The 23,302-nt window shown below is 37.7% G+C and overlaps 6 protein-coding genes across 6 annotated transcripts; 4 read left to right on the top strand and 2 right to left on the bottom strand.

The window, feature by feature from the left end:
• Window positions 1-5,826: 5,826 nt before the first annotated feature.
• RHIMIDRAFT_312760 (uncharacterized protein) lies at window positions 5,827-7,912 on the bottom strand. The gene is made up of 3 exons (XM_023614827.1): window positions 7,650-7,912; window positions 7,275-7,577; window positions 5,827-7,220 (listed from the first exon to the last, which is right to left on the bottom strand). Exons 1-3 carry the CDS (start codon window positions 7,848-7,850, stop codon window positions 5,919-5,921), a joined length of 1,806 nt encoding a protein of 601 aa, XP_023467315.1. The 5' UTR covers window positions 7,851-7,912; the 3' UTR covers window positions 5,827-5,918.
• A 2,560-nt stretch (window positions 7,913-10,472) lies between these two features.
• Window positions 10,473-12,096, top strand: RHIMIDRAFT_279870 (DUF1325-domain-containing protein). Its single transcript, XM_023612872.1, has 8 exons — window positions 10,473-10,840; window positions 10,891-10,966; window positions 11,026-11,096; window positions 11,162-11,228; window positions 11,289-11,399; window positions 11,450-11,494; window positions 11,546-11,699; window positions 11,755-12,096. Exons 1-8 carry the CDS (start codon window positions 10,663-10,665, stop codon window positions 11,860-11,862), a joined length of 810 nt encoding a protein of 269 aa, XP_023467314.1. The 5' UTR covers window positions 10,473-10,662; the 3' UTR covers window positions 11,863-12,096.
• Window positions 12,097-13,002: 906 nt separating this feature from the next.
• Window positions 13,003-13,854, top strand: RHIMIDRAFT_122204 (uncharacterized protein). The gene is made up of 3 exons (XM_023605418.1): window positions 13,003-13,168; window positions 13,227-13,588; window positions 13,644-13,854. The coding sequence occupies exons 1-3, from the start codon at window positions 13,085-13,087 to the stop codon at window positions 13,693-13,695; spliced, it is 498 nt and encodes a 165-aa protein (XP_023467313.1). The 5' UTR covers window positions 13,003-13,084; the 3' UTR covers window positions 13,696-13,854.
• RHIMIDRAFT_122205 (cysteine dioxygenase type I) lies at window positions 13,855-14,941 on the top strand. The gene is made up of 4 exons (XM_023605419.1): window positions 13,855-14,291; window positions 14,342-14,382; window positions 14,442-14,680; window positions 14,738-14,941. The coding sequence occupies exons 1-4, from the start codon at window positions 14,013-14,015 to the stop codon at window positions 14,908-14,910; spliced, it is 732 nt and encodes a 243-aa protein (XP_023467312.1). The 5' UTR covers window positions 13,855-14,012; the 3' UTR covers window positions 14,911-14,941.
• Window positions 14,942-16,396: 1,455 nt separating this feature from the next.
• On the top strand, window positions 16,397-17,834 carry RHIMIDRAFT_236656 (uncharacterized protein; the record flags this gene model as incomplete). Its single annotated transcript, XM_023608608.1, has 4 exons — window positions 16,397-16,466; window positions 16,530-16,981; window positions 17,038-17,265; window positions 17,343-17,834. 4 exons carry the CDS (start codon window positions 16,397-16,399, stop codon window positions 17,832-17,834), a joined length of 1,242 nt encoding a protein of 413 aa, XP_023467311.1.
• A 3,321-nt stretch (window positions 17,835-21,155) lies between these two features.
• Window positions 21,156-22,963, bottom strand: RHIMIDRAFT_201001 (uncharacterized protein; the record flags this gene model as incomplete). Its single annotated transcript, XM_023606500.1, has 4 exons — window positions 21,156-21,325; window positions 21,373-21,560; window positions 21,611-22,416; window positions 22,469-22,963. The coding sequence occupies 4 exons, from the start codon at window positions 22,961-22,963 to the stop codon at window positions 21,156-21,158; spliced, it is 1,659 nt and encodes a 552-aa protein (XP_023467310.1).
• Window positions 22,964-23,302: the final 339 nt, after the last annotated feature.

Raw genomic sequence — 23,302 nt, 5'->3', positions numbered from 1 at the left:
AAAGAAGAAGAAACATATAATCGCTATTTTTCTTTGCTTTAAATAAATTTAAAACAAAGAAAATATATGATTAACAAGATAACTGAAAGGAAAAAAGTATATTTTTTCTTTTTTTATCTGTGATAAAACCTTTATCCTTGTAACGATCACACTCCGGATCTTGAATTGATAGCTCAGCTACAATTGTTTATCATCTATCAATGAAAGCCCTAATAACAAGAGGTTAGTAGCTTTTCTTGTCTATTTGAAGCAGCGACAGTAGAGGCATTAGTCTTGACATACACCATGTTTGACAGGGCGAACAGTTTTCTGATCTGTTGACTAACAAAAGCTTAGTTTAAAAAAATGTTACAATGATAAAAATTGAAACTTTTACCCATATTTGACTCACTTTTGTTTGCAATTTGTTGTTAAAAAAATGAAGCGTTTGTTTTGAAAGTAAAATAATAAAGAGTATCCAGATAATAAATAAGAGGATAATAGAAAAGTTATTGTATTATTATATCAGATAACAATGAAAGGCTTTACGAATTGACAGTTTTACAATTCAAAGTCAGCATACTTTTCTTCTTTTCTTGATCTGGCTATTTAAATCAGCATATCCAGATTAATTGAATTTATGCCTATGGAATCCCTTATATTGTGTTATAGAAACTTATGAATTACATAATCGCTTGATAATTCCTGTGCTTTATTTAATCACTTTTCAGTAACAGTATCCTATGCTATCATTCAGCATAGGTCAATGTCATATATTAAACTGATAAACATTGTTGTATGCGGCGTTTGCGGATTGGAAATCTATCAATATTGCTTTTCTTTATTACAAGTAACTCAGTAAGCATAAAGAATCTTAAGTAATATAGCTGATTCATTATCAGGCATTGCCTGGGAAAGAGTCACTTTATTTGATGCTTACACATAGACATTGACTTGAGGTGTAAAAAAATTAAATGTCATTATTTGCACATAACCTCCCTTTGTTCAAAGTCATAAACATATCACTGAAAGCGACCTGGCTTCCCCACCGACAGAAAGCCAACAAGGTTCCTTTACCTTTTTCATCTCATACAAGCGCTTGCGGACATTTTTATAATACGTTCCCTTGTAAAGGATGACCATGACAACATATATATTTATCTTGTCATTTTCTGCTCAAGGAATAATTTTAAGCTCATCTCCGTTAAGTACGACTAATTCTACAGAATCTATCTCTAAGGGGCAAAATATACATATTACACTGGAAGATCCCCAACACAAAGAAACGGGACGATAAGCATTCATATCTCCCTATTTTTTAAATATAGCTCTCGATGAACACATTGGTAAACATTCGTCAGCTTCTATGTTTTAACAGATAAACAATAACAAATAAACTTTGAAAATAGTAAATAACGATAGGTGTCCATTTACCCAATGAGAAGAATGTACCTGGCGTCTACTCTGATGTTTTTTCTTTTTTTGGTCCTTTTCCAAGCGATCACCGGTTAATGTAGTACAGTGGATGCGCATCCTTCAGCCTAGTCAATCTCCCTTTGACGGTTGAATACAGCAACCAGATAAAATAGTAAGCAGATAAATACAGATGTCAAATTAATTGCTTTATTTTATAATAGTAAAAATAAAAGAACAATAATGCAAGGGGGAGAAAAGTAATGATTTTGCAAATTAAGTGTGCATTTTAAATCAAATATGAAAGTTTGTTATTCGTCTTTAAAGGTACACTTTCTACAAGGAATCTTGCAACGAAGATCGGATCGGCCAGGTGGAGCACATTGAGGACAGCAGATACAGTCTCCAGTAGCTTCTTCGGTTTGGCACTTGAAACCGACAGGGCAAACCACATTTTTGGAGCAAATGGGGCGAGGGTCAGAGGGAAAAGCAACAACTGCAGCAACAAGACAGAAGAAGATGATAGCAATGATAGAACGCATGATAAAAAAAGAAGACTGTAGCATAGTGATTAATATAATATACACACTCCCTATAATAGAATCAATTACCCTGATTGATTGGTTTGTTTGAATGATAATGATTTGAAAAATGCTGAAAAACATCCCTCCTTTATATATAAATTTCTCATTCGCTGTCTAGACGCAATTCGGCAGTCCATCCCTAGGTGTTTCACACAAAGAGCCGTTTTTCTTTACCCCTGTATTTTCTCGACCATAAAAGGAGTATCACTTTCTTTTTCTCGTAAAAAGATCAAGGGACAGTTGACTGCCAGATTATACCCATTAACACTTTGTCTCTCATTAACTCAAGTGTTATTTCTCTCACGATAAGATAAGATCCAGTCCTTTCTTTTTACTTGCTTAGTATGTCGTAACGGTTACTCCTTGTTTTACAGTACACATTCACTGTTTGTGCCACAAGAGCTAGCATTTATCGAACTACGTTAACATTGGCGCCAACACCATTTATACATAAAAGATATCATCTTCTTTTATTTCAAAAACTAGTCATGTAAAATACAGCAGATTAAACATTGCCATAATAGCGATCGAAACCCTTCTTTTGGGTACTTCCTACATATGGAAATTTATAGTACTTTTTATTATTATACCTAAATCAGCTTAAATTTTTATGCGACAGGATGTTGGTTACTGTCATTTTCTATTGGTGTCTAAGAAAAGAATCACAACGTTCGTAATGAATACTCGTTTCGCACGATGGTTACTCATTGTAACTAGAACACAGACCATCCATCTCTGTGGTTGCACGGTCAACTTGGATCACTCTTTGAAAGAGTTTGCAAATGTAGAGAAATCAAGGGTAGTTTATGCATAATATTTCCAATAACCTAAAAGAAGACATGTTCATGGCTCATTTACGACTAATTGCTCATTGATTTTTATTTTACCCTATTCTCTTTTGCTGTGTTATCCCTTTGTTTCCATGGCGGTTGTACTCAGGAACAACCCTGGTTCAACCGAATACCCTAACCAGACGTATATCCGAAATGGTCACTTCCTACAACGTGCCACGCATCGCCTCTCTATACGTCGCATCACGCCATTCATAACACAGTAATTCTATCGTCATTCTGACCGTGGTCTCTTTTGGGCTTGTCTGGATCTAAGAAGTACTTTGGTGCACCAACGCCAAGAAAAGCGAAAATGTCTCTTTCCGAAGGCCCCTGTTTGTTTCTTCTTTTTCCTTTGTAAAAAGCGTGATTTACAAGTATGAAGGCATTCTTACGATATTTAAAGCTTAGAATAGTGTAAATTTGGATTAACATCTGCAAATGAGAAAGACTGTGTTGGCTATCTAATTTACACTGTATGTTATATCCTTACTTCTTGAGCACTTTAAGCGCCACAGCAGAGCATTCTTTCTTTATGCAAACATTTTTACTCTGCACGAGAGTTTTATAGTAACAGAGTATGCCGCTAGCTCGGACTAAAAATGCCACCTCTTCAGTTGATCTTTGCCTATTGCAACCTTACTCTTAGAATAGTTTCGGATTTCTTATAGATCAAGCATATTTTATGTTCACATATGCTTCATCACAATGCTTGAATAATAAACTAAACTATAAAACGTATTAGAGAGTGTAGTAAGGACTACACTAGTACGAAAAGAGGCCAAAGATAATTAAAAATTCAGCGCTTTCTCCCAATTGACAAGCATCTCCACCAAACGTAGTCTTCATACTCTCCATTTACATTTTTGAGCAAAGTTAAGCGGCCTTTAATACATTGAAGGCGATGAAGAAATGCTTCGACTGCTGTTATGTAAACAAAGAGAGCTACTAAACGTCACCTCTCTGATCACTAGTGAAAAGCGATAGGCTGAAGGACACTGTCAAAACGGGCTTTTGGTCTTTAGGGAAAGGATATGTTTTTTCAGTTTCATTAAGATAAAGCATCTTTTTGAGAAATTGTCTGCTAGAGCACCTTTATACCATCAGCAACACTCTCAATGTGCTAATTGTTACTATACACAACAATATATTACCAATAACTTTGTAGAGCTATGAAGAGATAGTTATACAGCTTATTTACAAATGTAAAAGAAAAATTAGTCTTTGGGACAAAGTAGAGATTTCTACTCCAGTTAGAGCGCTTGTAACTCTCTATTTTTCCCGTTTTGTTGCAAGCACATTCCCACATGCTTAACTGGGGTCTTGGCTATAGCATTTTTTTTTCTGCTTTTTTAAATTGAATGTTATGAAGTGGCTGCACCCTACTTTTTGTAATATTATCAGTGTTGGTAGAGTTGCCTCAGATCCTTCAATTGTACAATGAAATTTGTCAGTTCTCAGCAACGAAAAAACAATGCTGGAGGACTGCTGCCAAACTCATTTTCTGGGTATACAGCTATAGGGCGTCTAAATGTATCAGCGGCAAGTCAGACGCAGCTAGGGGCGAAAAACCAACAGGAAACAGGGGCAGGAACTATGACGTTTTGCTGAGTATAGTCATAAAGTTTTGACCAGTTAATTTCTTTGCTTCCTACTTCTTCATCTATAGCGTAACAAACACTACTTTTCAGATTGTCATATAAAATGGAGTCTGAAAAGGTGTCTTTGAAGAAATCGCTATTCTGCAGCAAGGTGTCGCGCATCTTCATCTTTACTTCCCAGAATCTTGCTTCATCACCGTACACAGAATGGACTAAGCAACGGTAACCACAAAAGCCATCACCTTTTACATTGACGTATCCAGAGTGGTTTCGCCTTAAATCGTTGAATGTATTTGACTCTCCTGTAAGGTAGTCGTTGTCTACTCACAAACTAACAATATTTAACAAAGACTTGCGTAAGCTACGCTTTGAGTGCAATAGCATAAATGTTACCCATGTATCTTATTCTTGATACACATAATCAATCAACCTTGACTTCAGCAGATTCCTTGGTGCGTTGCACTGGCTCATAGGTCCCAGTTCGATGCTTGCATCAATATGTACTTTATCTGGAGCTGTAGCGATTTCAATTTCTACACCTTGGCGACAAAATAACACCTTACAATTACTCAAAAGAAGTCGAGTATTATTAATACAATTACTTTTACAAGAAGGAGTTGCGAACAACATAAGAGATTCTACCATTAGAGTAAAGAGCTGCGCATATTCTTTTGTTGGCTGAGGATAAGTTTATTTTGGCTGATATTCTTGGTGAGAGACTCAATCAGGGTAATAATCTTGACCATAAGCTAGCAATTATTTCCAGAATTCAAAGGAATAGCAGAAAAAATAATGGTTTTTTAACTTTGTAGCCACTGTCTTGCCAGCTGTACCCTTCAACTGTCTCGCCCAGGGAAACCATAGCAACTTGTTGTCTTGACAAGGAGAGAATGAATCAATATCGGCTATATAAGAAAATCACCCTTCCCAATGAATCAAAGGAATCACACGATAATCTTCTAAAGACCATGGTATCAAAAATTGCCAATACATGTTATTGCACAACCATGAATGTATCCCACCATGAGCAAGTGTAACAATACTTAAACGTGATTATGACAGCAAAGGTAATGAGAAGAACCATCATGTGAAACGGTAAATAGGCTATCATTGATGTGATTGGTTTATTACATCTATTACCAATTCGCGTTAAAAAGTCAGGCTATGCATTATTGATTATGTCAAAGAAATAAAAATCAAGAATAGAAATTGTAGGATTGCTATTTATTATTAAAGAAAACAAAAGACCGTCATTGACACACTCAAGTGTAAAAATAGTCCTTGTAAGTAGAATGGACTCTTTTTGTAGAACACAATCAAAGTATAGAAACAATCGTATCTAAAAATAGTACGTTCGACTTCCAATCGTCTTATTTTAGATTGTTCGAAAGTCAGAAACGCTAAATATGAAACCAACTTGTGGTGATCATAATGGTGCTATCATTTCAGTACACTATGAGCTACTTTATTATTATATTACAGATTTGATAATTAAAAGTGGATGATATCATCTAATAAAAAAGAAACAAAGCACAAGCAATGCTCATAACAGAAAGAATTTGAGGCACAACCTTGTGTGCAGATGAGGTGACACTAGCTGCTTCTTTGTTGACGTTGGCAGGGACAGCCTGTGCCTTGTTAGTCTTGCCAGGGACAGGAGATGATGAAGAGGATACGACAGGCGAAGAGGAGACAGGTGCCTTGGCAACAGAGCTTGCAGCAGGAGGCTCAGAAGCAGCAGCAATGGCTACCTTCTGAGACAAGTTGAGAGCCTTTCTGACAGCACTTTCTTTGGCAGCGACCCATTCGAGAAGACCCCATTCAGCGCCACCGCCAGTTCCTCCAGAAGCACTGACACCTTCAAACAAGTTGTCATAAGTTTGTTCAAAGGTCCAACCAAAGATATTACCGGGAGATCGTTGCTTGATAGAGCGGTCCCATTTGAGATCAGGAGCGTAGAATTCGTGGCGAGCGAGGACAAATGGGCCGAGAGTGGCATTGTTAAAGATTTCTTGAACAGTCGTTGTCAGGTACTTTTCAAAGGTAGATTTGATTGAGGGGTTCTTGAGGAGGTTGTTAATGACAACAGCATTGGGGAACTTGGTTGGGAAATCGGTGTAAGGTGTGTTTACGAATTCACGAGGTTGATCGAGGTTGACACCAAAGGTGGCATCAAAGTCTTGAGCAAGATAGTAGACCTTGTTGTTGTCATTAACATCAATATAGGCACCATCGTTAGTTTGTTCTTGCCAGTAGCCGTCCCAATCGGCAGTAAGGAATTCCAAAACCATGAAACGAAGGAATTGGTCGTAGTCAAAGTATTCAGAGATAGCCTTTACTTGATCATCGTTGGAGAAATCAACGCTAGCAAATGATTTGGCGAAGGGTATCAAGGCATCTTGATCAAGAGGAGATTCAACATTAGGAACGAAGCTGTCCATGTTACCAGGATATTGGAAGGAAGCACCAGAGGCACCATCATAAAGACCACCAAACTGTTCAGGAGTATTACCATTGTAGAACATGGCATTGATGTATGAGTACATAACGACATCATCAAGCATATTGAAGGTTCCCATGCCTTCCTTATTGATAAAGAATCGAATCATGTTGGCTTCATTAGCATAGGTACCCATTTTACGAGCAATATCAGCATAGAGCTTTTCACGTAACTGAGTAGGGTCTTCTTCCATATGTCTAATCTTGAACCAATTACGCTTAGCCATGAATTGGCCTTCGGGAAGAGCCCAAATCCAAGATTGCTTAGCATCATTGTGCTTACGACCTGGTCTATGGAGACCAAATGTACAGTTCTATCAGACCTGATCAGTAACAAGGAAAAAATATCCGATATAAATTTGTTTTACCTCGAATGTGGTGACATTGTCTGGACCAATAAAAGTAATTTTTGCTTGATAAGTCGTTTTGGGCACATTCTCAATTAAATCATTCATTTGCTCTTGTTGTCCGGTAACAAAGATGGTAGGAATATAGTTGCTATCCCAGATAGGATCATCCGTTGCACCACGGGTCCAGCTACCTTCCTGAAGAATGCTAGGTAATTCGGGAATGTGAGTAGCATAAGTAATAGGACGCTCAAAGAACTCGTTCTTTGTTGATGTTCCATTTAATTTACGATCAAATGATTCGGCAGTACCGTCAACGACATACTATGCATGTTTAAATTACAAATTAAAAAAATATTAATAATGCAGGGCATAATTATGATCATTTCTTTTTACTTTATACGATTGACCATCATCCAAATTGGCAGAGCCAATGTATAGAGGAACATCGGGGTCTTTAGCCTTAAGATCTGTCAGTGAACCATTCACGTTGACCTGAACAGAGCTTTTGGCAGAAGGAGCAATGACCTTGAATGTGACATTAGCAGCATTGACTGCTGCTATAAAGGTAAAAGCAATAAATGATAGAGATTTCATTTACAATAAAAAAAAAAGGAGAAAGAAACAGAATGCTTTTAGGAAATATAAAAAACCAAAAGACTGATATTTATATACGCTATTTTTATGATTTTTTAAAAGCGGAGCCTATGAAAGGCACAATTTGCTTAATTTCCGAATAGGCGTTTTTTTTTTTTTCTTTCCTTAAAGAAGCAACACAATGACTATTTTAACATCGATGCGTGAGGACACGTGTTTCTTTCTTTTCGATAACTCGTTTCTGTCTCTATAAAAAGAACATTTCTAAATGTGTTTTGTCTCCTGATGGTTTTTCTCTACAAAAAGGGTTGTCAATTCAATTACGTTAAAATGACAAGTGAGCATGAATAAAAACACTTGCCAAATTAGTTTAAATGCTATTGAATCAATTTTATAGAGTCTACAGAATGTTTACAAACAATAATCCGAAATCACACGGTTACCAAAATATGTGGTACTTGCTCTTTTTTTTTCTGAACCGCGCTTGTTCATTCGTTGTTTAAAAAATTTTCTATAATAATAAAAAATTCTATTGTTCCTTGTGTACCTTTTCCGAGCTGTGTCTTGCCAATTTTCTGTCGCTTTCTTTATTGGGTGGGTTAGATCAAGACTAAGGGTGTTTGCGGTACCATGAGATGAACTGTACGACGTCTACTAAATGTTCTGTAAAGATTTGCTTTTTCTTTTCATATAGAGAGACTTTGTTTTCGAATACCTTAGAGTAACCATCGGAAGGTTCTAGTTTAGGTATATCTTTCTTGATGTCATTGGTTGCATGATTCATCTTTCTTCTAAACTAAAGAGATACATCTTTGTGAATTTACAGTTCTTCATTGAACTTCTATTAAAGAAGACTGAAATCATCCACCGAAGCTTTGGCCTCATATTTAGTATCGTTACGTATATACATACTTCATTGCTTTACCATCAGTAAATGTCAAATAGTCCAATGACGTGTAATCTACCCATTTAGTGTGTTCTATTTCTGTCAAAATTTTAAAAATAGAGTGTCAATCTTTCTCTCTCCCTTTCTCTCTGGGCATAAAAAATAGCACCCTGGTTAATCAATAATTCAGGGTTCCCATTCTACAGCATTTTCACTTGAAATTGAGATGGATTCTAAAGTTGACGTAGAGGAGACTGAGGATGTGGCAATAGGCTTTTCAAGCCACGCTTTATTTTCAGTAATACAATAATAGAAATTTCTAAGTCTATATCCTTATTCCTTTCTAATAGCAAGCATATTGATTTTTTTAAGTATATATGGATGCGTGTTTAAAAGAACTTCAATTTTTATTAAGCATCCATGTCTGCTGAAAACGCATCAATTAAATAACGTGGTCCTTATCAAACTCGTTAAGAAAGAAAGTATTTATTACCTTGGAAAAGCAGGACATTCGTATGACGACATTGCAAACATAGTCGAAATGCCAAAGTCAACAGTACAAAGCACAGTTGATAGAATAAAGAAGACTGGTTCGCCTCTGCCAACCAAGCCAAAATGCAGAATTCATAAAACCAATGAGAGATCCCAGAGACTGCTTATGAGGACCATAAGAGATAATCCATTCGTAACATACGACCGTCTGAGATTAGAGCTGCATAACGTAGATGTAGAGGTCTGTAGACACTGTTATCAGCAGTTTGAAGAGGATGGAGTATGGTTCTTACTTTTCTGCTCAAAATCCTACATTGACAGAAGAGCACATGAAGAAAAGGCTTCGATGGGCCCAAGGACATGTTAACTGGACTGATGAATAGCGGTCTGGCGTAATTTGGAGCGATGAATCATGGTTTGCCATTACCGGCAACGATGGTGGTGCCAGAATCATCAGAAAAGTTGATGAACGATATGACGCTAAGCATATTGTATCAACGAAGAAGTATGAAGGCGGTGAGGTGATGATTTGGTGTTGTTTTCATGCTAATGACTTTGGCCCTTTGGTCTTGGTTGACGGCATAGTTGATCAAGACAAATATATAAATATTTCTTATCTTTTGCCTAAGGATAGTCTTTCGGTTATAGTCTTGAAAAGAGCCATGTAACCGAATGTGGTTACTCCGTTACTTGCAACCCTCATTATGATGCAGACTTGTGTGCATTGTTGGGAGAAAGCAAAGCCGTCACCATTGATTCACTATTCAAAACATTCAGTAGTTATCAATAGCTCGTTGAGATTGTTGTGCCATCTTTGAACAAAAATATAGAAGGACACCTATCACCTGTGCTCAATTTTCTCTTTTTTTTTTACGTAGTGTGAGCTAGCTGTTACAGGTGCCCATTGGCTATGCTGTCGGAACGAAGACTAAGGATGTTGTGACCCCCCTCTCATGGTACAGAAGACTCTTTTAAAGACTCATCCCTACCACCAGTCTCCAAACCACAGGGAATGCACTGTTAGAAAAACGTAATGAGAACAATAAGAAAAAACTTTTTATTTTATTTTATTACAGAGAATAAAGCGCGACTAGAAAGTCTATAGTCCCATCCTTAGTCTTCATTTCAGCAACATAGCCATTTTAGCATTCATGTCAACTAGGCCTAAATATGTGTGTGTGAACAAGACGATCCCGTTTTTTTATTTGTTTGATTTATTTTTAGAGATGACTAAAAGATGTAAACCGGGATTCAAAATCATTTTATGCTTAAAGGAACCACTTGACTTTTTTCTTGCGCTGAGATATAAAAAAAATATTCACAAGCAAAAAAGTAAAGCCTGTGAAGACTATAACAGAAAACAAGAAAAAGTATACCCCCTTCCTTCATTCCTATTTGGCTTTTGTGTGTGTTTGTTATAGTTACAATCACTTAATGATGGATCGCAAATCAAGAACTTCAAGATTAGCAACACTTGACGAAACAAATGAGGAAGTCAACTTGTGGAAACAAATCTGCAACGCACTTTCTAAACTAGAGAATATTCAAAAAGATACCGGCATAATTGTAAGTAATATAAACGAAATACATAAGCGAGTGAATCCAGAAGAAGGTAATATATATAATATATATGCCGCTATCACTATATAACACTTTTTATAGGTATACCAGCATCTATCAATCAAAAATTGACAGAATATTACCGAGGAGGGATCGACCTGTCAAATAACGAAGCAAGGTGATGATAGAGAGAGAGAGAGAGCTAATAATAGAAACTATGATTAACATGACGAGTAGAATCATCCATGATATCATTGAGAAAGTGTCAGTGTTGATCGCCCTAAGAGATGCGTCAGAATATAATCATGGTAAAAAAAAATAATGGAATAGATGAAGTCATTTAGATAACAGTGTATGCTGTTGTTGTTTGTAGTTATCGACCAAAAAAGGAAAAAGAGGAAATTAGATCAGGATGAGATGATGATGAAGAAAGCAAAGACGTAAAGGCAAGAATGTATACTATCATCATTTGAAAGCTTATCAAAAAAAAAAAATGATAGGAATATATTAGCTCCTGGTACATCAGTGGCTGCTAAACAGCCTCAACAAAAGGATAAAGATGAAGTGTGGATACTGGCTATCGTCATTAGCTATCATGCTGACAAGAACAAGTAAGCAAACAAAGATGAAGAGAAAACAAGATTATATATAATTCCTATAGATACCAAATAGAAGATGTGGATCAGGATGAGTTTGGTCAAAAACAGTAGGTGTATATAATATATTTATTGTGAGCAAATAAGTGACCATCAAACAGAAGATATATGCTTCAGCCTAGAAATGTAATTGCAATACCTAATATCAATGAAGCAAGGGAGCACCCTGAATTAAGCGTAGGACAAGATGTGTTGGCACTTTATCCTAGCACGACCTGTTTCTATAAAGCCAGAATTGTAGAACCGCCTTCCAAGGTAAATAACAGCATTCGCTCCCAACAAAAAAAAAAAAAAGCCTCACATGCCTTAGAATAAAGACGCTCCAGGAAATTATAAGGTACAATTTGAAGATGATAACAACGAATTTCAATATGTGATGCCAGGTCACGTACTAGAATTACCCAGGCCTAAACAATAAAGTGTACATTCAAAGCAGAAATAACGCGGATCATTTTAATGTTCTGTATGCTCATAAAGTGTATAACGAGATTGGCACGTAAGAGAGAGGAGTATTGTTGTCCTGAAACATTTGTAAAGAAACAGATGTTTTATTGTAAAGGGAAATAAAGCGCGGCTCGAAAAGCTATTGGCTACGCTTTTTTATCTTCTCTTCGACAACTGTCGTTTTCATTAAGATAGTGATATGGTTCAAACAGTGAGTCAGCTGACTCTTTGACGGTTGAATTAAAATTAAAAAAAAAAAAAAAAAACGCTACTTTTTGCTTTTGATATGTCTATCATACTGCACACGCGATACTTCTGAAATTTTGCAATAAAATGCATTGTTTTTTTCTTGTAGCCGTTTATGGCAAGCAACTCAGTTCATCTTACGCCTAGTTGATTTATACGTGATGATACATTGCATGGCATTTTCATATATATCTTCATCTGCGCTTTTAACATCATTTTCTTCGTTTGATCCTTCTGCTTTATCTACTTCTTCAAATCTTTGTTTGACTTGTTGAAATTTCTTTATTCCGCAGGTAGCTTCTTTTCTATGATAGGGGGAATTATATTGTAATCGTTCAGTGGTATCCTATATCTTGGTAACGCTGTATACCAACATTACATATAAAAGTGATCGTGTCCAAAAGCCCTTTTTCCCTTTCAATTAAATTTTGTAAAGCCTTCCTAATTATTCCAGTCTGAACAAGTACTGGATGTTTAGTAAAATAAGAAGAAAAGAAACGTGCAAACGATTAACACACGACATCGATATACACCAAGTTATTAGTGAGCTGTCACTCTGTCTACAGACTCTCTTTTATATACAATATGACTTGGACAAGTACTGTACAAAATATGACTATGGAGAATGTATTGATTAAGCAACTTGTAAAGTGCTTTTATGCGCTGAAGAACGTCAAGCCCTTTATTAGCAGTGCTTGTCCTAGAAATACAAAAAAAAAGATAGAGGTCACTAGACGTGTCCAGTGCATATGTCACCTGGTCTCCATTTCTTTCTTTAATTCATGAGCAAGTTAATAACATCAGTACCTTTAAGGACCATTCAACCTTTCTCATTGACAACAACAGGCAAGATGTAATAAATAAAGCACAAAACTTGAGGTTTATAAACATTCTTTAAATTAGTCTTGCAATTAAACCAATCCCTCTTTGCTAATGATGTCAGTAATGAAATGCATGTGCCAAAACAATTAGGCCAACTTGAACTGTTACTAGAACGAGCAGCTAGGCTTGAACAAACACGTTCATCCATACCTGTGAGTTTTTTATTTTATAATAATAATATTATTATTATTATTAAATTACAAAAAATAGGAGGAGATAAAGTATAAAATATCCTTAATTCATTCTGACCTTCAGCAATATCAATCACTCATCAAAAGATATCAACACAAGTTTGCAAAGGCAGCAGAGTATGTCTTGAATGAACCTGTTTTTGGTGAACAGGAAGTGATCAACTTGTGTCAGCTCAATCAATTATATGTAACAGCAGCACGATTGTACCAGGATGTAAACTTGGAATATCATGACTATATTGCTTATCAATTAGCCTTAATATATCAATGTATTCATCAACAACCGGATTTTGCTAGCTTTAAACCAAGGATTGAAGATAGATTTGATCAATTCGTACACAGGCAAAAAAAGATGCGCTTAAATTCGGACCAGATCGAATGGTAAAAAAAAAAAAAAAAAAATACCTGTTCTAATAACTCAAATGTTCAAAAATAGGTTGAAAAGTTTCTGTTTAGATATTCTACGACACATCCAAGACATATTTTAACTAACAATAATCATCTCTCATCTCTCTTTCTCGTCTTTTGATTTTAAGAAAGTGGTTGATATTCGTATAATTTGCTTATCTATAATAATAAATGGTGTTGCATACCATTTCGAGAAGCAAGGGTGGGAAAAATTCAAGGTTTGACATATTAAGAAATTGCATTTCAATGCTTATCCTTGCGTTTCGCTCTTTCCTGCCGCCTTTGTCTCATCTCTCGCGCTGTTTTCCTTGTGGTGCTTCTGTGTCTATAAATCTTTTCTCTCTCCTCTTTTTTCTTTCTTTCTTCTTTTCTTTTACATTTGCTCATAACATTCATCATGGCTCCTCCTCAAGAACCTCTCTCAGTTGAATCTACCTTCTCTATTGCTTCTTCTTCTTCCAATAATAATAATAATAAATTCACATTGAAAGACCTCGTTCAGTCTATTCATGAAGTGCTGGGTGATGAAGGTCTTGACTCTGAACGTATTGATGCTAATAAAATCATTCAACTCATGGAACAATACAGTTCCAATGCGGAAGACTGGAGTCAATATACGCTCTTTGACCATTCCAGAGCCTACACACGCAATCTAATTGATGATGGTAACGGAAAGGTAAAGCTGACCCTTGTCGATGTCGTACATGTATATTCATCCATTTCTAGTTCAATCTGATGATTCTAGCCTGGAGTAAAGGACAAAAAAGGTAAATACATGTCATATTCTGATTCGTCCATTTAAGTTTACGATCTTCTCTTTGCTTAGTCCCATTCATGACCATTCCGGTTCCCATTGTGTGATGAAAATACTTGACGGAGAATTACAAGAAACGTTATATGACTGGCCACAATCTTCATCAGCTGATGAGGATGATGCAACACCTTTTGATATAACGGCTAATGCAGGAAATACAAACAAGGATGCGTGTCTCCATGAGCAACAACAACCTCTACATATTTCTAGGGATACTGTGTATCAGCCTAATCAGGTGACCTACGTCCATGGTAAATATTTTTGATGTTACACTTTAAAGTACATATACCTTACCATCTATAATATAGACAAGATTGGTTTACATCGTATCTCTAATCCCAATGGAGAGAGAGGGGCTGTCTCTCTTCATCTCTATACTCCACCCTATAAGATGTGCAAGACCTTTGAAGAAAAGACAGGCAGGGCCAGAAGCAGTGGTGTCTGCTCCTTTTATTCTATCGGAGGAAACCGTATCGAATGAAGCCCTTATTAGCATATATACACACACAAACCTTTATTTTTCTATCTCTTTGTTATTTCATATTAAAAGAATAAAAAAAAAAAGAAGAAAAGAAAACGAAATACCCATCCATCCTTTCTTTCCCCCTTCTGAATAACTTTTGCTATCCACTTAACTATCAGGAAGATGGCGAAATCGCTGGCTGTTTTGATTGGTCAAACTATTTACACACATTAAATTCAGACAAATGAATTTCTTTTTCCGATGAATAAAAATTTATATTTAGACAACTGAAAAAATTATTTCAATTCAGACACTTAGCACTGAATTTTAAACAACTAGAAACTGAGACTTTTGTGTGCTTTTTAGACAGCTTTTATTAGTAAATTGTCTTTTTGTTAAATATAGGATAATACATGCTTAAAGATTGATAATTAATAAATATGTTTTTTTTGTCAGTTAACAGCAGTGAAAACTGGTGGAGAGAAAAAGGAGGGAAAAGCTTATATTCTTATTAAGTAGTCTTTTGCTACTGTCATTTGGAAGCACCAAAATTAACTCATACTACGCTTTCTAATTTTCTACATTTTCAAACCAACATTAAATACTGAGAGGGTAAATGATCTACGAGTTCCAAAGCTGAGACACAAATAGATGCAATCAGTAAAACAGTCAATGATATGAAATAATTCCTTTTTTTTGCACTTGCAAAATATCAAACATTCAAAGTATTAACCATTTGTTGTTAAGCAATCAGTACAAGTTAATAAATTATCAAAGAAGACTTACCTTTCAAGGAGTATTACTGTCATCGACAGCGGGCCTATCTTCGTTTGCACTAAAGAAAGAAGTGGCATTCGCTTTAAATTTATCAGTGTTGGATTGACTGACTTTTGGGTCGAATTGTGGGAAAGCTGCACCAAAAAGGAGTGTTGCTAGACCTGACAGGCCTATTGCCATTGCAGACACGGTATCCCGTCTTTTCACTGCTTTTTTTTGCTTGGATAGAGACACAACTTGGATTCTCACAAACAAATGCGCTATTAACTGCTCTTAGCCGACTTGCTCCGTTCCTATGATCTGTTCGTACTGGATGTGATAACTTATTGAAGCAGTATATACGTGTTTGAGAGGTATTATGCTCATTTATTATACATACAGTTATATAAAGACTGTGCTTCTTCGGTTTCCAGTGGCCACCGTAACGCATGAATCCTTTTATTCGTGAGCCTACACTTAGACCGCGGTCACCGACAAACATGATGGGCCTCACACCTTTGACATCAGATGCTGCAAACTGACGTTCCGCTGAGCAAAGCCTGTCGATATATCTACGCTCGATAGTATCTAAAAAAGCAGTTCGAATATCTTCGAGCAAGCCTTTTCTAGTTAAGGAAGCCAACGATGCACTACACAGGATTCAGCTCAACCTGTCTTTGTGTGTAAGTCATGCAAGAGACAATCTACAGCGTATGAGATCTACCAAGTGCTCTGTGGTAGTAGCAATATGAACGAGAACTCCCAGCAAGCCACTGGATCTTCAACAAATTTCCAAGAACCCAGCACTGGTGACCCACGTGATAAACTAACCAGCTAGCTTACTAAACAAGTTGGACGACTTACAACTGGACTGAACCAAGCCCGCGAACAGATCGCTGGACTTATGGCCCTTCAAGCTTCAACTCAACAAAACAATAGCTCACAAGCTATTGCTAATACTGAATTCCCTTCACTTCATGGAGCAACCTCTCAAAACCTTGACGGCTTAATCTCTCAGACCCCTTGGCACAACCCCTCCAAAGTAGCTGCATTAAAGAAATCCATGTATCTCAACCTTCAAAAAAATAGAGTTCATAAGGAAGAAGCGGCTGCTCGTTTCTTCCAACTACCTTCCACGAACCAAAGATTTCAATATCTTTATATCTCCACTAAAATCCGTATTCCCGCTGGTAAACTTCACTCCTACCTACACAATATAGGCGTCAACAATGCGCGTGTACTGGATATCTATTATCCAGACCGCAGCATTGCTGCTCTTCTCATCCATGTTGACTATATTGCCGAATTCAAACAATTACTTGAAGCTAAACGAGTCCACTTCCTAACAGTTTTGGCCCCTGGAACGGTTCTACTCTCAAAGACCCACAGTATAAGGATCTTACAGAGCAAGAACGAACTTTCAAAGCATGTGAAATCCAACGACAGCGCCTTCAACGTGCTGTTCTCCATATCCGCGAACCAGTAAAGTTTGCAGTAGCATACTACTTTTATCAGCAAAAGTGGTTACCCAAATCATTCATTGGCCAAATTAACAGCTCTCGCTATGGACGATCAGAGGATATCGTGGGTAACTTCTCTGAAGACACGACAATCAATGTAGCCAACCTTAACAGCATTCAACATTAATGAACAGCATATCAGTAACCTTATTTAATGCTACTGGACTCCCAAAGCAAGCTATATTTCCTCTACTAAAGATTGCTGATAACTCGTCACCCCTTTTTATTACAGAAACTTGGCTTCTACCACCAAACAAATACCTCACCACATGGAAACAGTTTCATACTTACGGTCAGCCGATTAATTCAACTCACCAAAGAAACTGCGGCCATCTTGGTATCGCCCTTTTGATAAATCCTACTTTTAAACAGCACATTTACCATATCCAACATGAAAATCCAACACTAGCTAAGTATACTTTATCTGTAGTCATATCTGCTAAAATTTTGATACGCTGTCTTTACATCCCTCCCAATCTGGATGATAATGATCTATCTGAAATTTTGGAACTATTACCTCCTAACTATAATAACACAATAGCAACTATTATCTGTGGAGACTTTAATGCTAGAATGGGCAAGTACTCAGGCGATACGAGAAAGAATCATAAAAGACGACTCATTCACAATTGGATTCAATCTAACGAACTCATTAACTGGAATTAACGGATTGCATATGGCGTGCCTACTTCATATAGTTACTCTGGACATAGTATTGTAGACTACTTTCTGAGTACTATAGAATTGACTTCTACGACGTTAATTGTTAGAGATAATCTTTCACTAGAATCAACCCATAAGCTTGACTTTTTCTTTTCAAATACCATCATTTACCTCTAATAACATAGACCCAGTAACAGACTCTCGAAAACTTTGGAACATTAAAAAACTTAGAAAAGAGAAGACGAGGCAAACCTACCAGCAAGTTTTTAAGGAACACTTGAACCTTTTTCTACCGTCATTGTCCTCTTTTACACTTCAGAAAATTGATGCTCAAAGGTATATTGAACGTATCAACACCTCATCACTTGCCACTGTCTCTGGTAAACAAGAGACAAACTCGGACACTCTACGTTCAAAAGAGTTTTGGACTACGGAAATGATGGAAACATTCGAAACGAAAGAGCTTTACTATCGGAAATGGAGAAAAGCAAACGGTCTCAACTGTCTTAAATAGTGGTTACTTCACCAAGAAACCAAAGCGAAACTACGAAGGTTGATCATCCAGCGGAGAAAAGAAACTTGGCAGCTGTTTTGTGACAAAACGAAGAAAGGCGAGTACACAAAGGCTATAGCTAAGTTTTCGCGGATATGGAAAAATCGCCTACTTAAATCGGCATTCTCTACTATAGACGGGCCTCAAAAAGCTGCTAACCTAATGGCAGACTATCTAAAGCAGACATTATCAGGCACCAATCATCCGCGAAATGAACGTATCCCGATCCCTCACTGCTTATCTACATATTGATCATCTCAAGAGTGTTTCGTTTTAACCAATTGCCCGTTTAACTTGGATGAAAGTAAATCAGTAATCTTAAACCTCCCACGAAAAAAGACACCTGGCATCAACCACATCACAAGCGAAGTGGTTCTACCACTTTTAGATATCATATTTCCAATTCTCCTTTATCTATTCCAGTTATTCTAGCAATGGTCATATACACCTCCATTATGGCGCATTAGTCAGATAGTTCCACTCCATAAATAAGGTGATCCATCTGATCCGAGTAATTACCGACCAATCAGCTTGACCTCAGTTTTTCGTAAAATTCTGGAAAAATGTATCCAACCTGAGCTACTCAACACCTGTCCTACACTGGATGTCACCCAAGGAGGCTTCCATTAGACTAGAGGGTCACTCGATCAAGTGCTTTGTTTAACAGAACTATGTCAGTTATATCATCGTAAACATTTACATTACAACCCAGTACCAGCCTTTCTTGATATTAAATCAGCCTATGATACAGCTGAGCGTAACATCATACGGAATGAGCTCTCTTCAAGCATACCAACGCCTCTGCTAGTCCTCTTATACAATATGTATGAAGATGTTTCTGTCGAAGTGGTTCTTAGTAACCACAAATCCTCCCGTTTTCATCCAAAAACTGGCGTCCTGCAAGGATCTGTATTATCACCTTACCTACAGTATATATCAATAACTTTCCAAATTTCTTACGATCAGCACCCCTCCTCGACACAGATTTTAATGGTTCTCACATTCTCGCTCCAAAGTTAAACTGCCTATTGTATGCGGACGACGTAGTTATTATTGCTGATACTGATTCAATGCAGTCCCTCCTTTCCAAATGCGAAGAGCACAGCATTTCTTTAGGTTATCGATGGAACCCTAAAAAGTGCGTCGTTGTTGATCCCAACCCTACACGTCAAAAATATTACCTCTACAATGGTGAACTACCTAACAAAGATTACTTCCCATACCTTGGTGTTCCTATAAAGTCTGGTGGTATTATCAACAAATCAGCACTTTTACAACAAAACAATAACAAAGCACTTGGAACGATGAGACAACCTATTGCCCTTGGTGTCAGCAAAAATGGGCTTGATCGCCTCTTTTCAACACGTTTCTATGCCCAGATAGCCCGGCCACAGCTGGAGTACGGTCTAGAAATTACAACCTTCAATCTGCGAGAAATTCAATTTCTCAAAAATTGTCAAGACCCAATGCATTCGTCAAATTTTCGGCGGACGACCCTTCACCTTTACCAAGGTAATGCTACACCTAACAAATTTACCAAACATAAAGGATCGTATATCCATACTTTAAGCACAATTTCTTTTCAGAACCTCCTCCCTACCAGGCGATTCATTATTAACAAAATTGCTACCATACATACAATCACAACGTATCTCGAAATGGCCCCAACTATACAAATCACCTTTATGGACATCAATCAGCAATGAATATCTTGAAGCTATGTCTCATAATAATTTTATTAGAAAACGAAGACAATTCCTGATTGACCACCGTTCGAAGCTCCAAGAAAAACATTCTAAACTTCTGTCCCACTGCTATAATGATCTAACTGTCGACACCATTCTCCGGATACCAGTGACAAGAAGTGAACAGTCTCGCTTCGTGCGATGGCGACCTGGCTGGTTGCCTCTTGGTAAACCCCAAGCCTGCCCCTTTCATCCAATTGAATTTTCACATCAGCATAGTTTTTCTTGTTTAGATATGCACAACCGCCTTCAGATACCCAAATCTATCGACGATCCACTTTCCTATCTTTTGAATCTCTTACTACCAGCACCTCTTACCAAGAAAGCGAGGAAATCAATCGATGCCTGGCTCACTCGTTGACCCTCCATATGGTCAATATTACTCGAAATGGACTGCTTAGCTCACACTCAGTTCCCTGAAGCTTCAAACCATTTTGATGAACTCTTTGTCAAATGTCTTCGTTACATTCAGCAAAATCTTTCAGATAATTAACTATCATCCCTAATACGTGATACTTTTACATTTTCCCTTTAATTCCAAAAGGGTTTTTCACTCCTTCTCACTGCGATCTGACCCGGATAGTACAGCATGAAAATGCTATGTGCTCACTGGTCACTAAAAATTATTATCAAATAAAATTATTCTTGATCGTATTTATTTACACATAACGCAGACTTTTAACCTAAACTGAAACTATTAGAAAAATTGAACTGAACAGTTTACAGTTTCGTACAAGAGCCAAAAAATATTTATTTGCACTAAATGACCTAGTTGGCGAAACGGAGACGGAGGATGTGGTGGGTGCCCGCTCTTGGTACCAGTCCTGGTGGCCTTTTCTTAGCCCTAGCTTGCTCTAAAATTCTTAGAAAACTTATTTTTATATTGTTATGACAATAAAAGTGCGGCCCGAAGGCTTATAACCACATCCTCCGTCTCTGTTTCGCCAACCAGGTCATTTAAAAGTACGAGTGAATTTTTATTTAAACAGCGCTTTCATTGGGAAAAAAGAAATAAAAAGGAATAATTTAAGTCCAAACATATTGAGGTCCTCCACCACCTTCAGGCACGGTCCAATCAATGTTTTGTGAAGGATCCTTGATATCACACGTCTTGCAATGAATACAGTTTTGTGAGTTGATCTGAAGTCGCTTTTCTCCTGGCTTATTTTCATCATCGACGTACTCATAAACACCAGCTATACTAAGTTAGTGACACTACGAATAGCAAGGGGGGATTATTTACCAGGACAGAATCGATTTTCAGGTCCATCAAACATGGCCAAGTTTCTTTCTACAGGCTTGGCAGCATCACGAATACGCAAGTGAACAGGTTGATTCTCTGCGTGATTAGTACCAGTACGAGAGACGTTGGTCAAGAGATCAAAGGAGATGACACCATCAGGCTTGGGATATTCAATAGGCTTACATTCACTATATATTCATTAGATAGGGGATCAGAGGATGAATACATTTTTTCTTACCCAGCTGTCTTCATGCATTCCCAATCGGCCTTCTTGTGTTTAAAGGTCCAAGGGGTACGACCCTTGAGGATAAGACTGTCGAGACCAGAATAGGCAAGACCACCAAAGAGGCCAAGTGGGCTATGGAAGGAGGGGACAAGGTTACGAACCTGATAAAGTTCCTCATAGACCCATGAGTCCTTGATGCTCTCCTCATAGTTATTCAACACGATGGGACCCTCAGATTGTTGGTTGAACAAAACGTCAAATGCAGACTCTGCTGCGAGCATTGCCGATTTCATGGCAGTGTGAGTACCCTTGATCTTGGGCACGTTCAAGAAACCGGCAGTACAGCCAATCAAGGCACCGCCGGGGAATACAAGCTTAGGGATCGACTGGAACCCGCCTTCGTTGATCGCTCTAGCACCGTATGAGATACATTTACCTCCTTCGAGCGTGGACTTGATAGAGGGATGGTGTTTGAACATTTGGAAGGTTTTGTAAGGGTTCAAGTAAGGATTTTCATAATCTAAACCGATGACAAAGCCAATAGCAACCAAGTGGCGTTCAGGTTCAAAATGATACATGAAGCTACCAGCATAGGTATGCATATCTGCTGGCCACCCGACCGAGTGAGTGACGAGACCAGGTTGATGTTTCTCTGGCTGAACCTCCCAGACTTCTTTGAGGCCGATACCGTATTTTTGAGGTCCACTCTCTTTTCTGAGATCAAACTTCTTGACGAGTCCCTTGGTAAGTGAACCATGACAACCTTCAGCAAATAAGGTCACCTTGGCTTGAATTTGCATACCTCGTTCATAATTATCCTATAAAGTGGGGCGTGTTCAATAAGTGCAACCTGCGTGGGAAAAAGCTTACCTTGGGCTCAAAATTTTTATCCAGGCCAACGTCATTTAATGCAACGCCTCTCACGCTTCCATCCTCGTTATAGAGGACATCACTAGCAGCGAATCCAGGATAGATTTCGACGCCTAATTCCTCTGCTTGTTCGCCCAACCATTTGACAAAATTGCTGAGTGAAACGATATAATTGCCCTTGTTGTTCATTTGAGGAGGGTGAGGTAAGGGTATCGACAGGGTCTTGGTTAAGAAACGCATACTATCTTTTGTCACGGGTGTGTTGAGAGGCGCACCCTTTTCTTTCCAATCAGGAATTAATTCGTTCAATGCTCTTGGTTCAAGAACAGCACCAGAGAGAGTGTGAGCACCGACTTCGCCTGCCTTTTCGACGACCATGACACGACACTCTTTGCCTTGCTCATTAGCTAATTGCTTCAAACGAATAGCGGCCGAAAGACCAGCAGGCCCACCACCAATGATGACCACATCTGTTTCGTCCACAAAGGGTTCCATTCGACGTGGGTCGTCTTCTGGTAAACTATTGCGGTCAAATGGAAGCCAGATGGATTGAGATCTTGTATGAGATAGATAACGTGCAGCTGTGAGTCGAACAGCAGTCGAAGGTCGAACTACTTTGATGACTTGATTTGCAGCAATACGTGGTAATGTTGAACGTATACGCTGTGCTGTATTTCTAAGCATTTAAAAGAGTGGGGGGTTAAGAGAAAAAAAAGATTTCAAAAAAAGATTGATTTCACACGTCTTTATGATTGATTCAAAAAAAAAAGTCATCATCAATTTTCACATGCAGCTCTTCTTTATTAAAATACAAAAATCAATTTTTTAAGGGGG

This window comes from Rhizopus microsporus, assembly GCF_002708625.1.
Source record: "Rhizopus microsporus ATCC 52813 unplaced genomic scaffold scaffold_6, whole genome shotgun sequence".
NCBI lineage: Eukaryota > Fungi > Mucoromycota > Mucoromycetes > Mucorales > Rhizopodaceae > Rhizopus > Rhizopus microsporus.
The sequence above is the reverse complement of the archived record's forward strand: the minus strand, read 5'-3'. Positions and strand labels throughout refer to the sequence as shown.

Coding starts and splice junctions, on each gene's coding strand:
- RHIMIDRAFT_122204 (XM_023605418.1), top strand. CDS start 13,085: ATGCATGTGCCAAAACAATTAGGCCAACTTGAACTGTTACTAGAACGA. Junction 13,169..13,226: donor AAACACGTTCATCCATACCT/GTGAGTTTTTTA, acceptor TACAAAAAATAG/GAGGAGATAAAGTATAAAAT. Junction 13,589..13,643: donor AATTCGGACCAGATCGAATG/GTAAAAAAAAAA, acceptor GTTCAAAAATAG/GTTGAAAAGTTTCTGTTTAG.
- RHIMIDRAFT_312760 (XM_023614827.1), bottom strand. CDS start 7,850: ATGAAATCTCTATCATTTATTGCTTTTACCTTTATAGCAGCAGTCAAT. Junction 7,578..7,649: donor ATGATGGTCAATCGTATAAA/GTAAAAAGAAAT, acceptor AAACATGCATAG/TATGTCGTTGACGGTACTGC. Junction 7,221..7,274: donor ACAATGTCACCACATTCGAG/GTAAAACAAATT, acceptor CAGGTCTGATAG/AACTGTACATTTGGTCTCCA.
- RHIMIDRAFT_279870 (XM_023612872.1), top strand. CDS start 10,663: ATGATGGATCGCAAATCAAGAACTTCAAGATTAGCAACACTTGACGAA. Junction 10,841..10,890: donor GCGAGTGAATCCAGAAGAAG/GTAATATATATA, acceptor CACTTTTTATAG/GTATACCAGCATCTATCAAT. Junction 10,967..11,025: donor CTGTCAAATAACGAAGCAAG/GTGATGATAGAG, acceptor CATGACGAGTAG/AATCATCCATGATATCATTG.
- RHIMIDRAFT_122205 (XM_023605419.1), top strand. CDS start 14,013: ATGGCTCCTCCTCAAGAACCTCTCTCAGTTGAATCTACCTTCTCTATT. Junction 14,383..14,441: donor TGGAGTAAAGGACAAAAAAG/GTAAATACATGT, acceptor CTCTTTGCTTAG/TCCCATTCATGACCATTCCG. Junction 14,681..14,737: donor TCAGGTGACCTACGTCCATG/GTAAATATTTTT, acceptor TCTATAATATAG/ACAAGATTGGTTTACATCGT.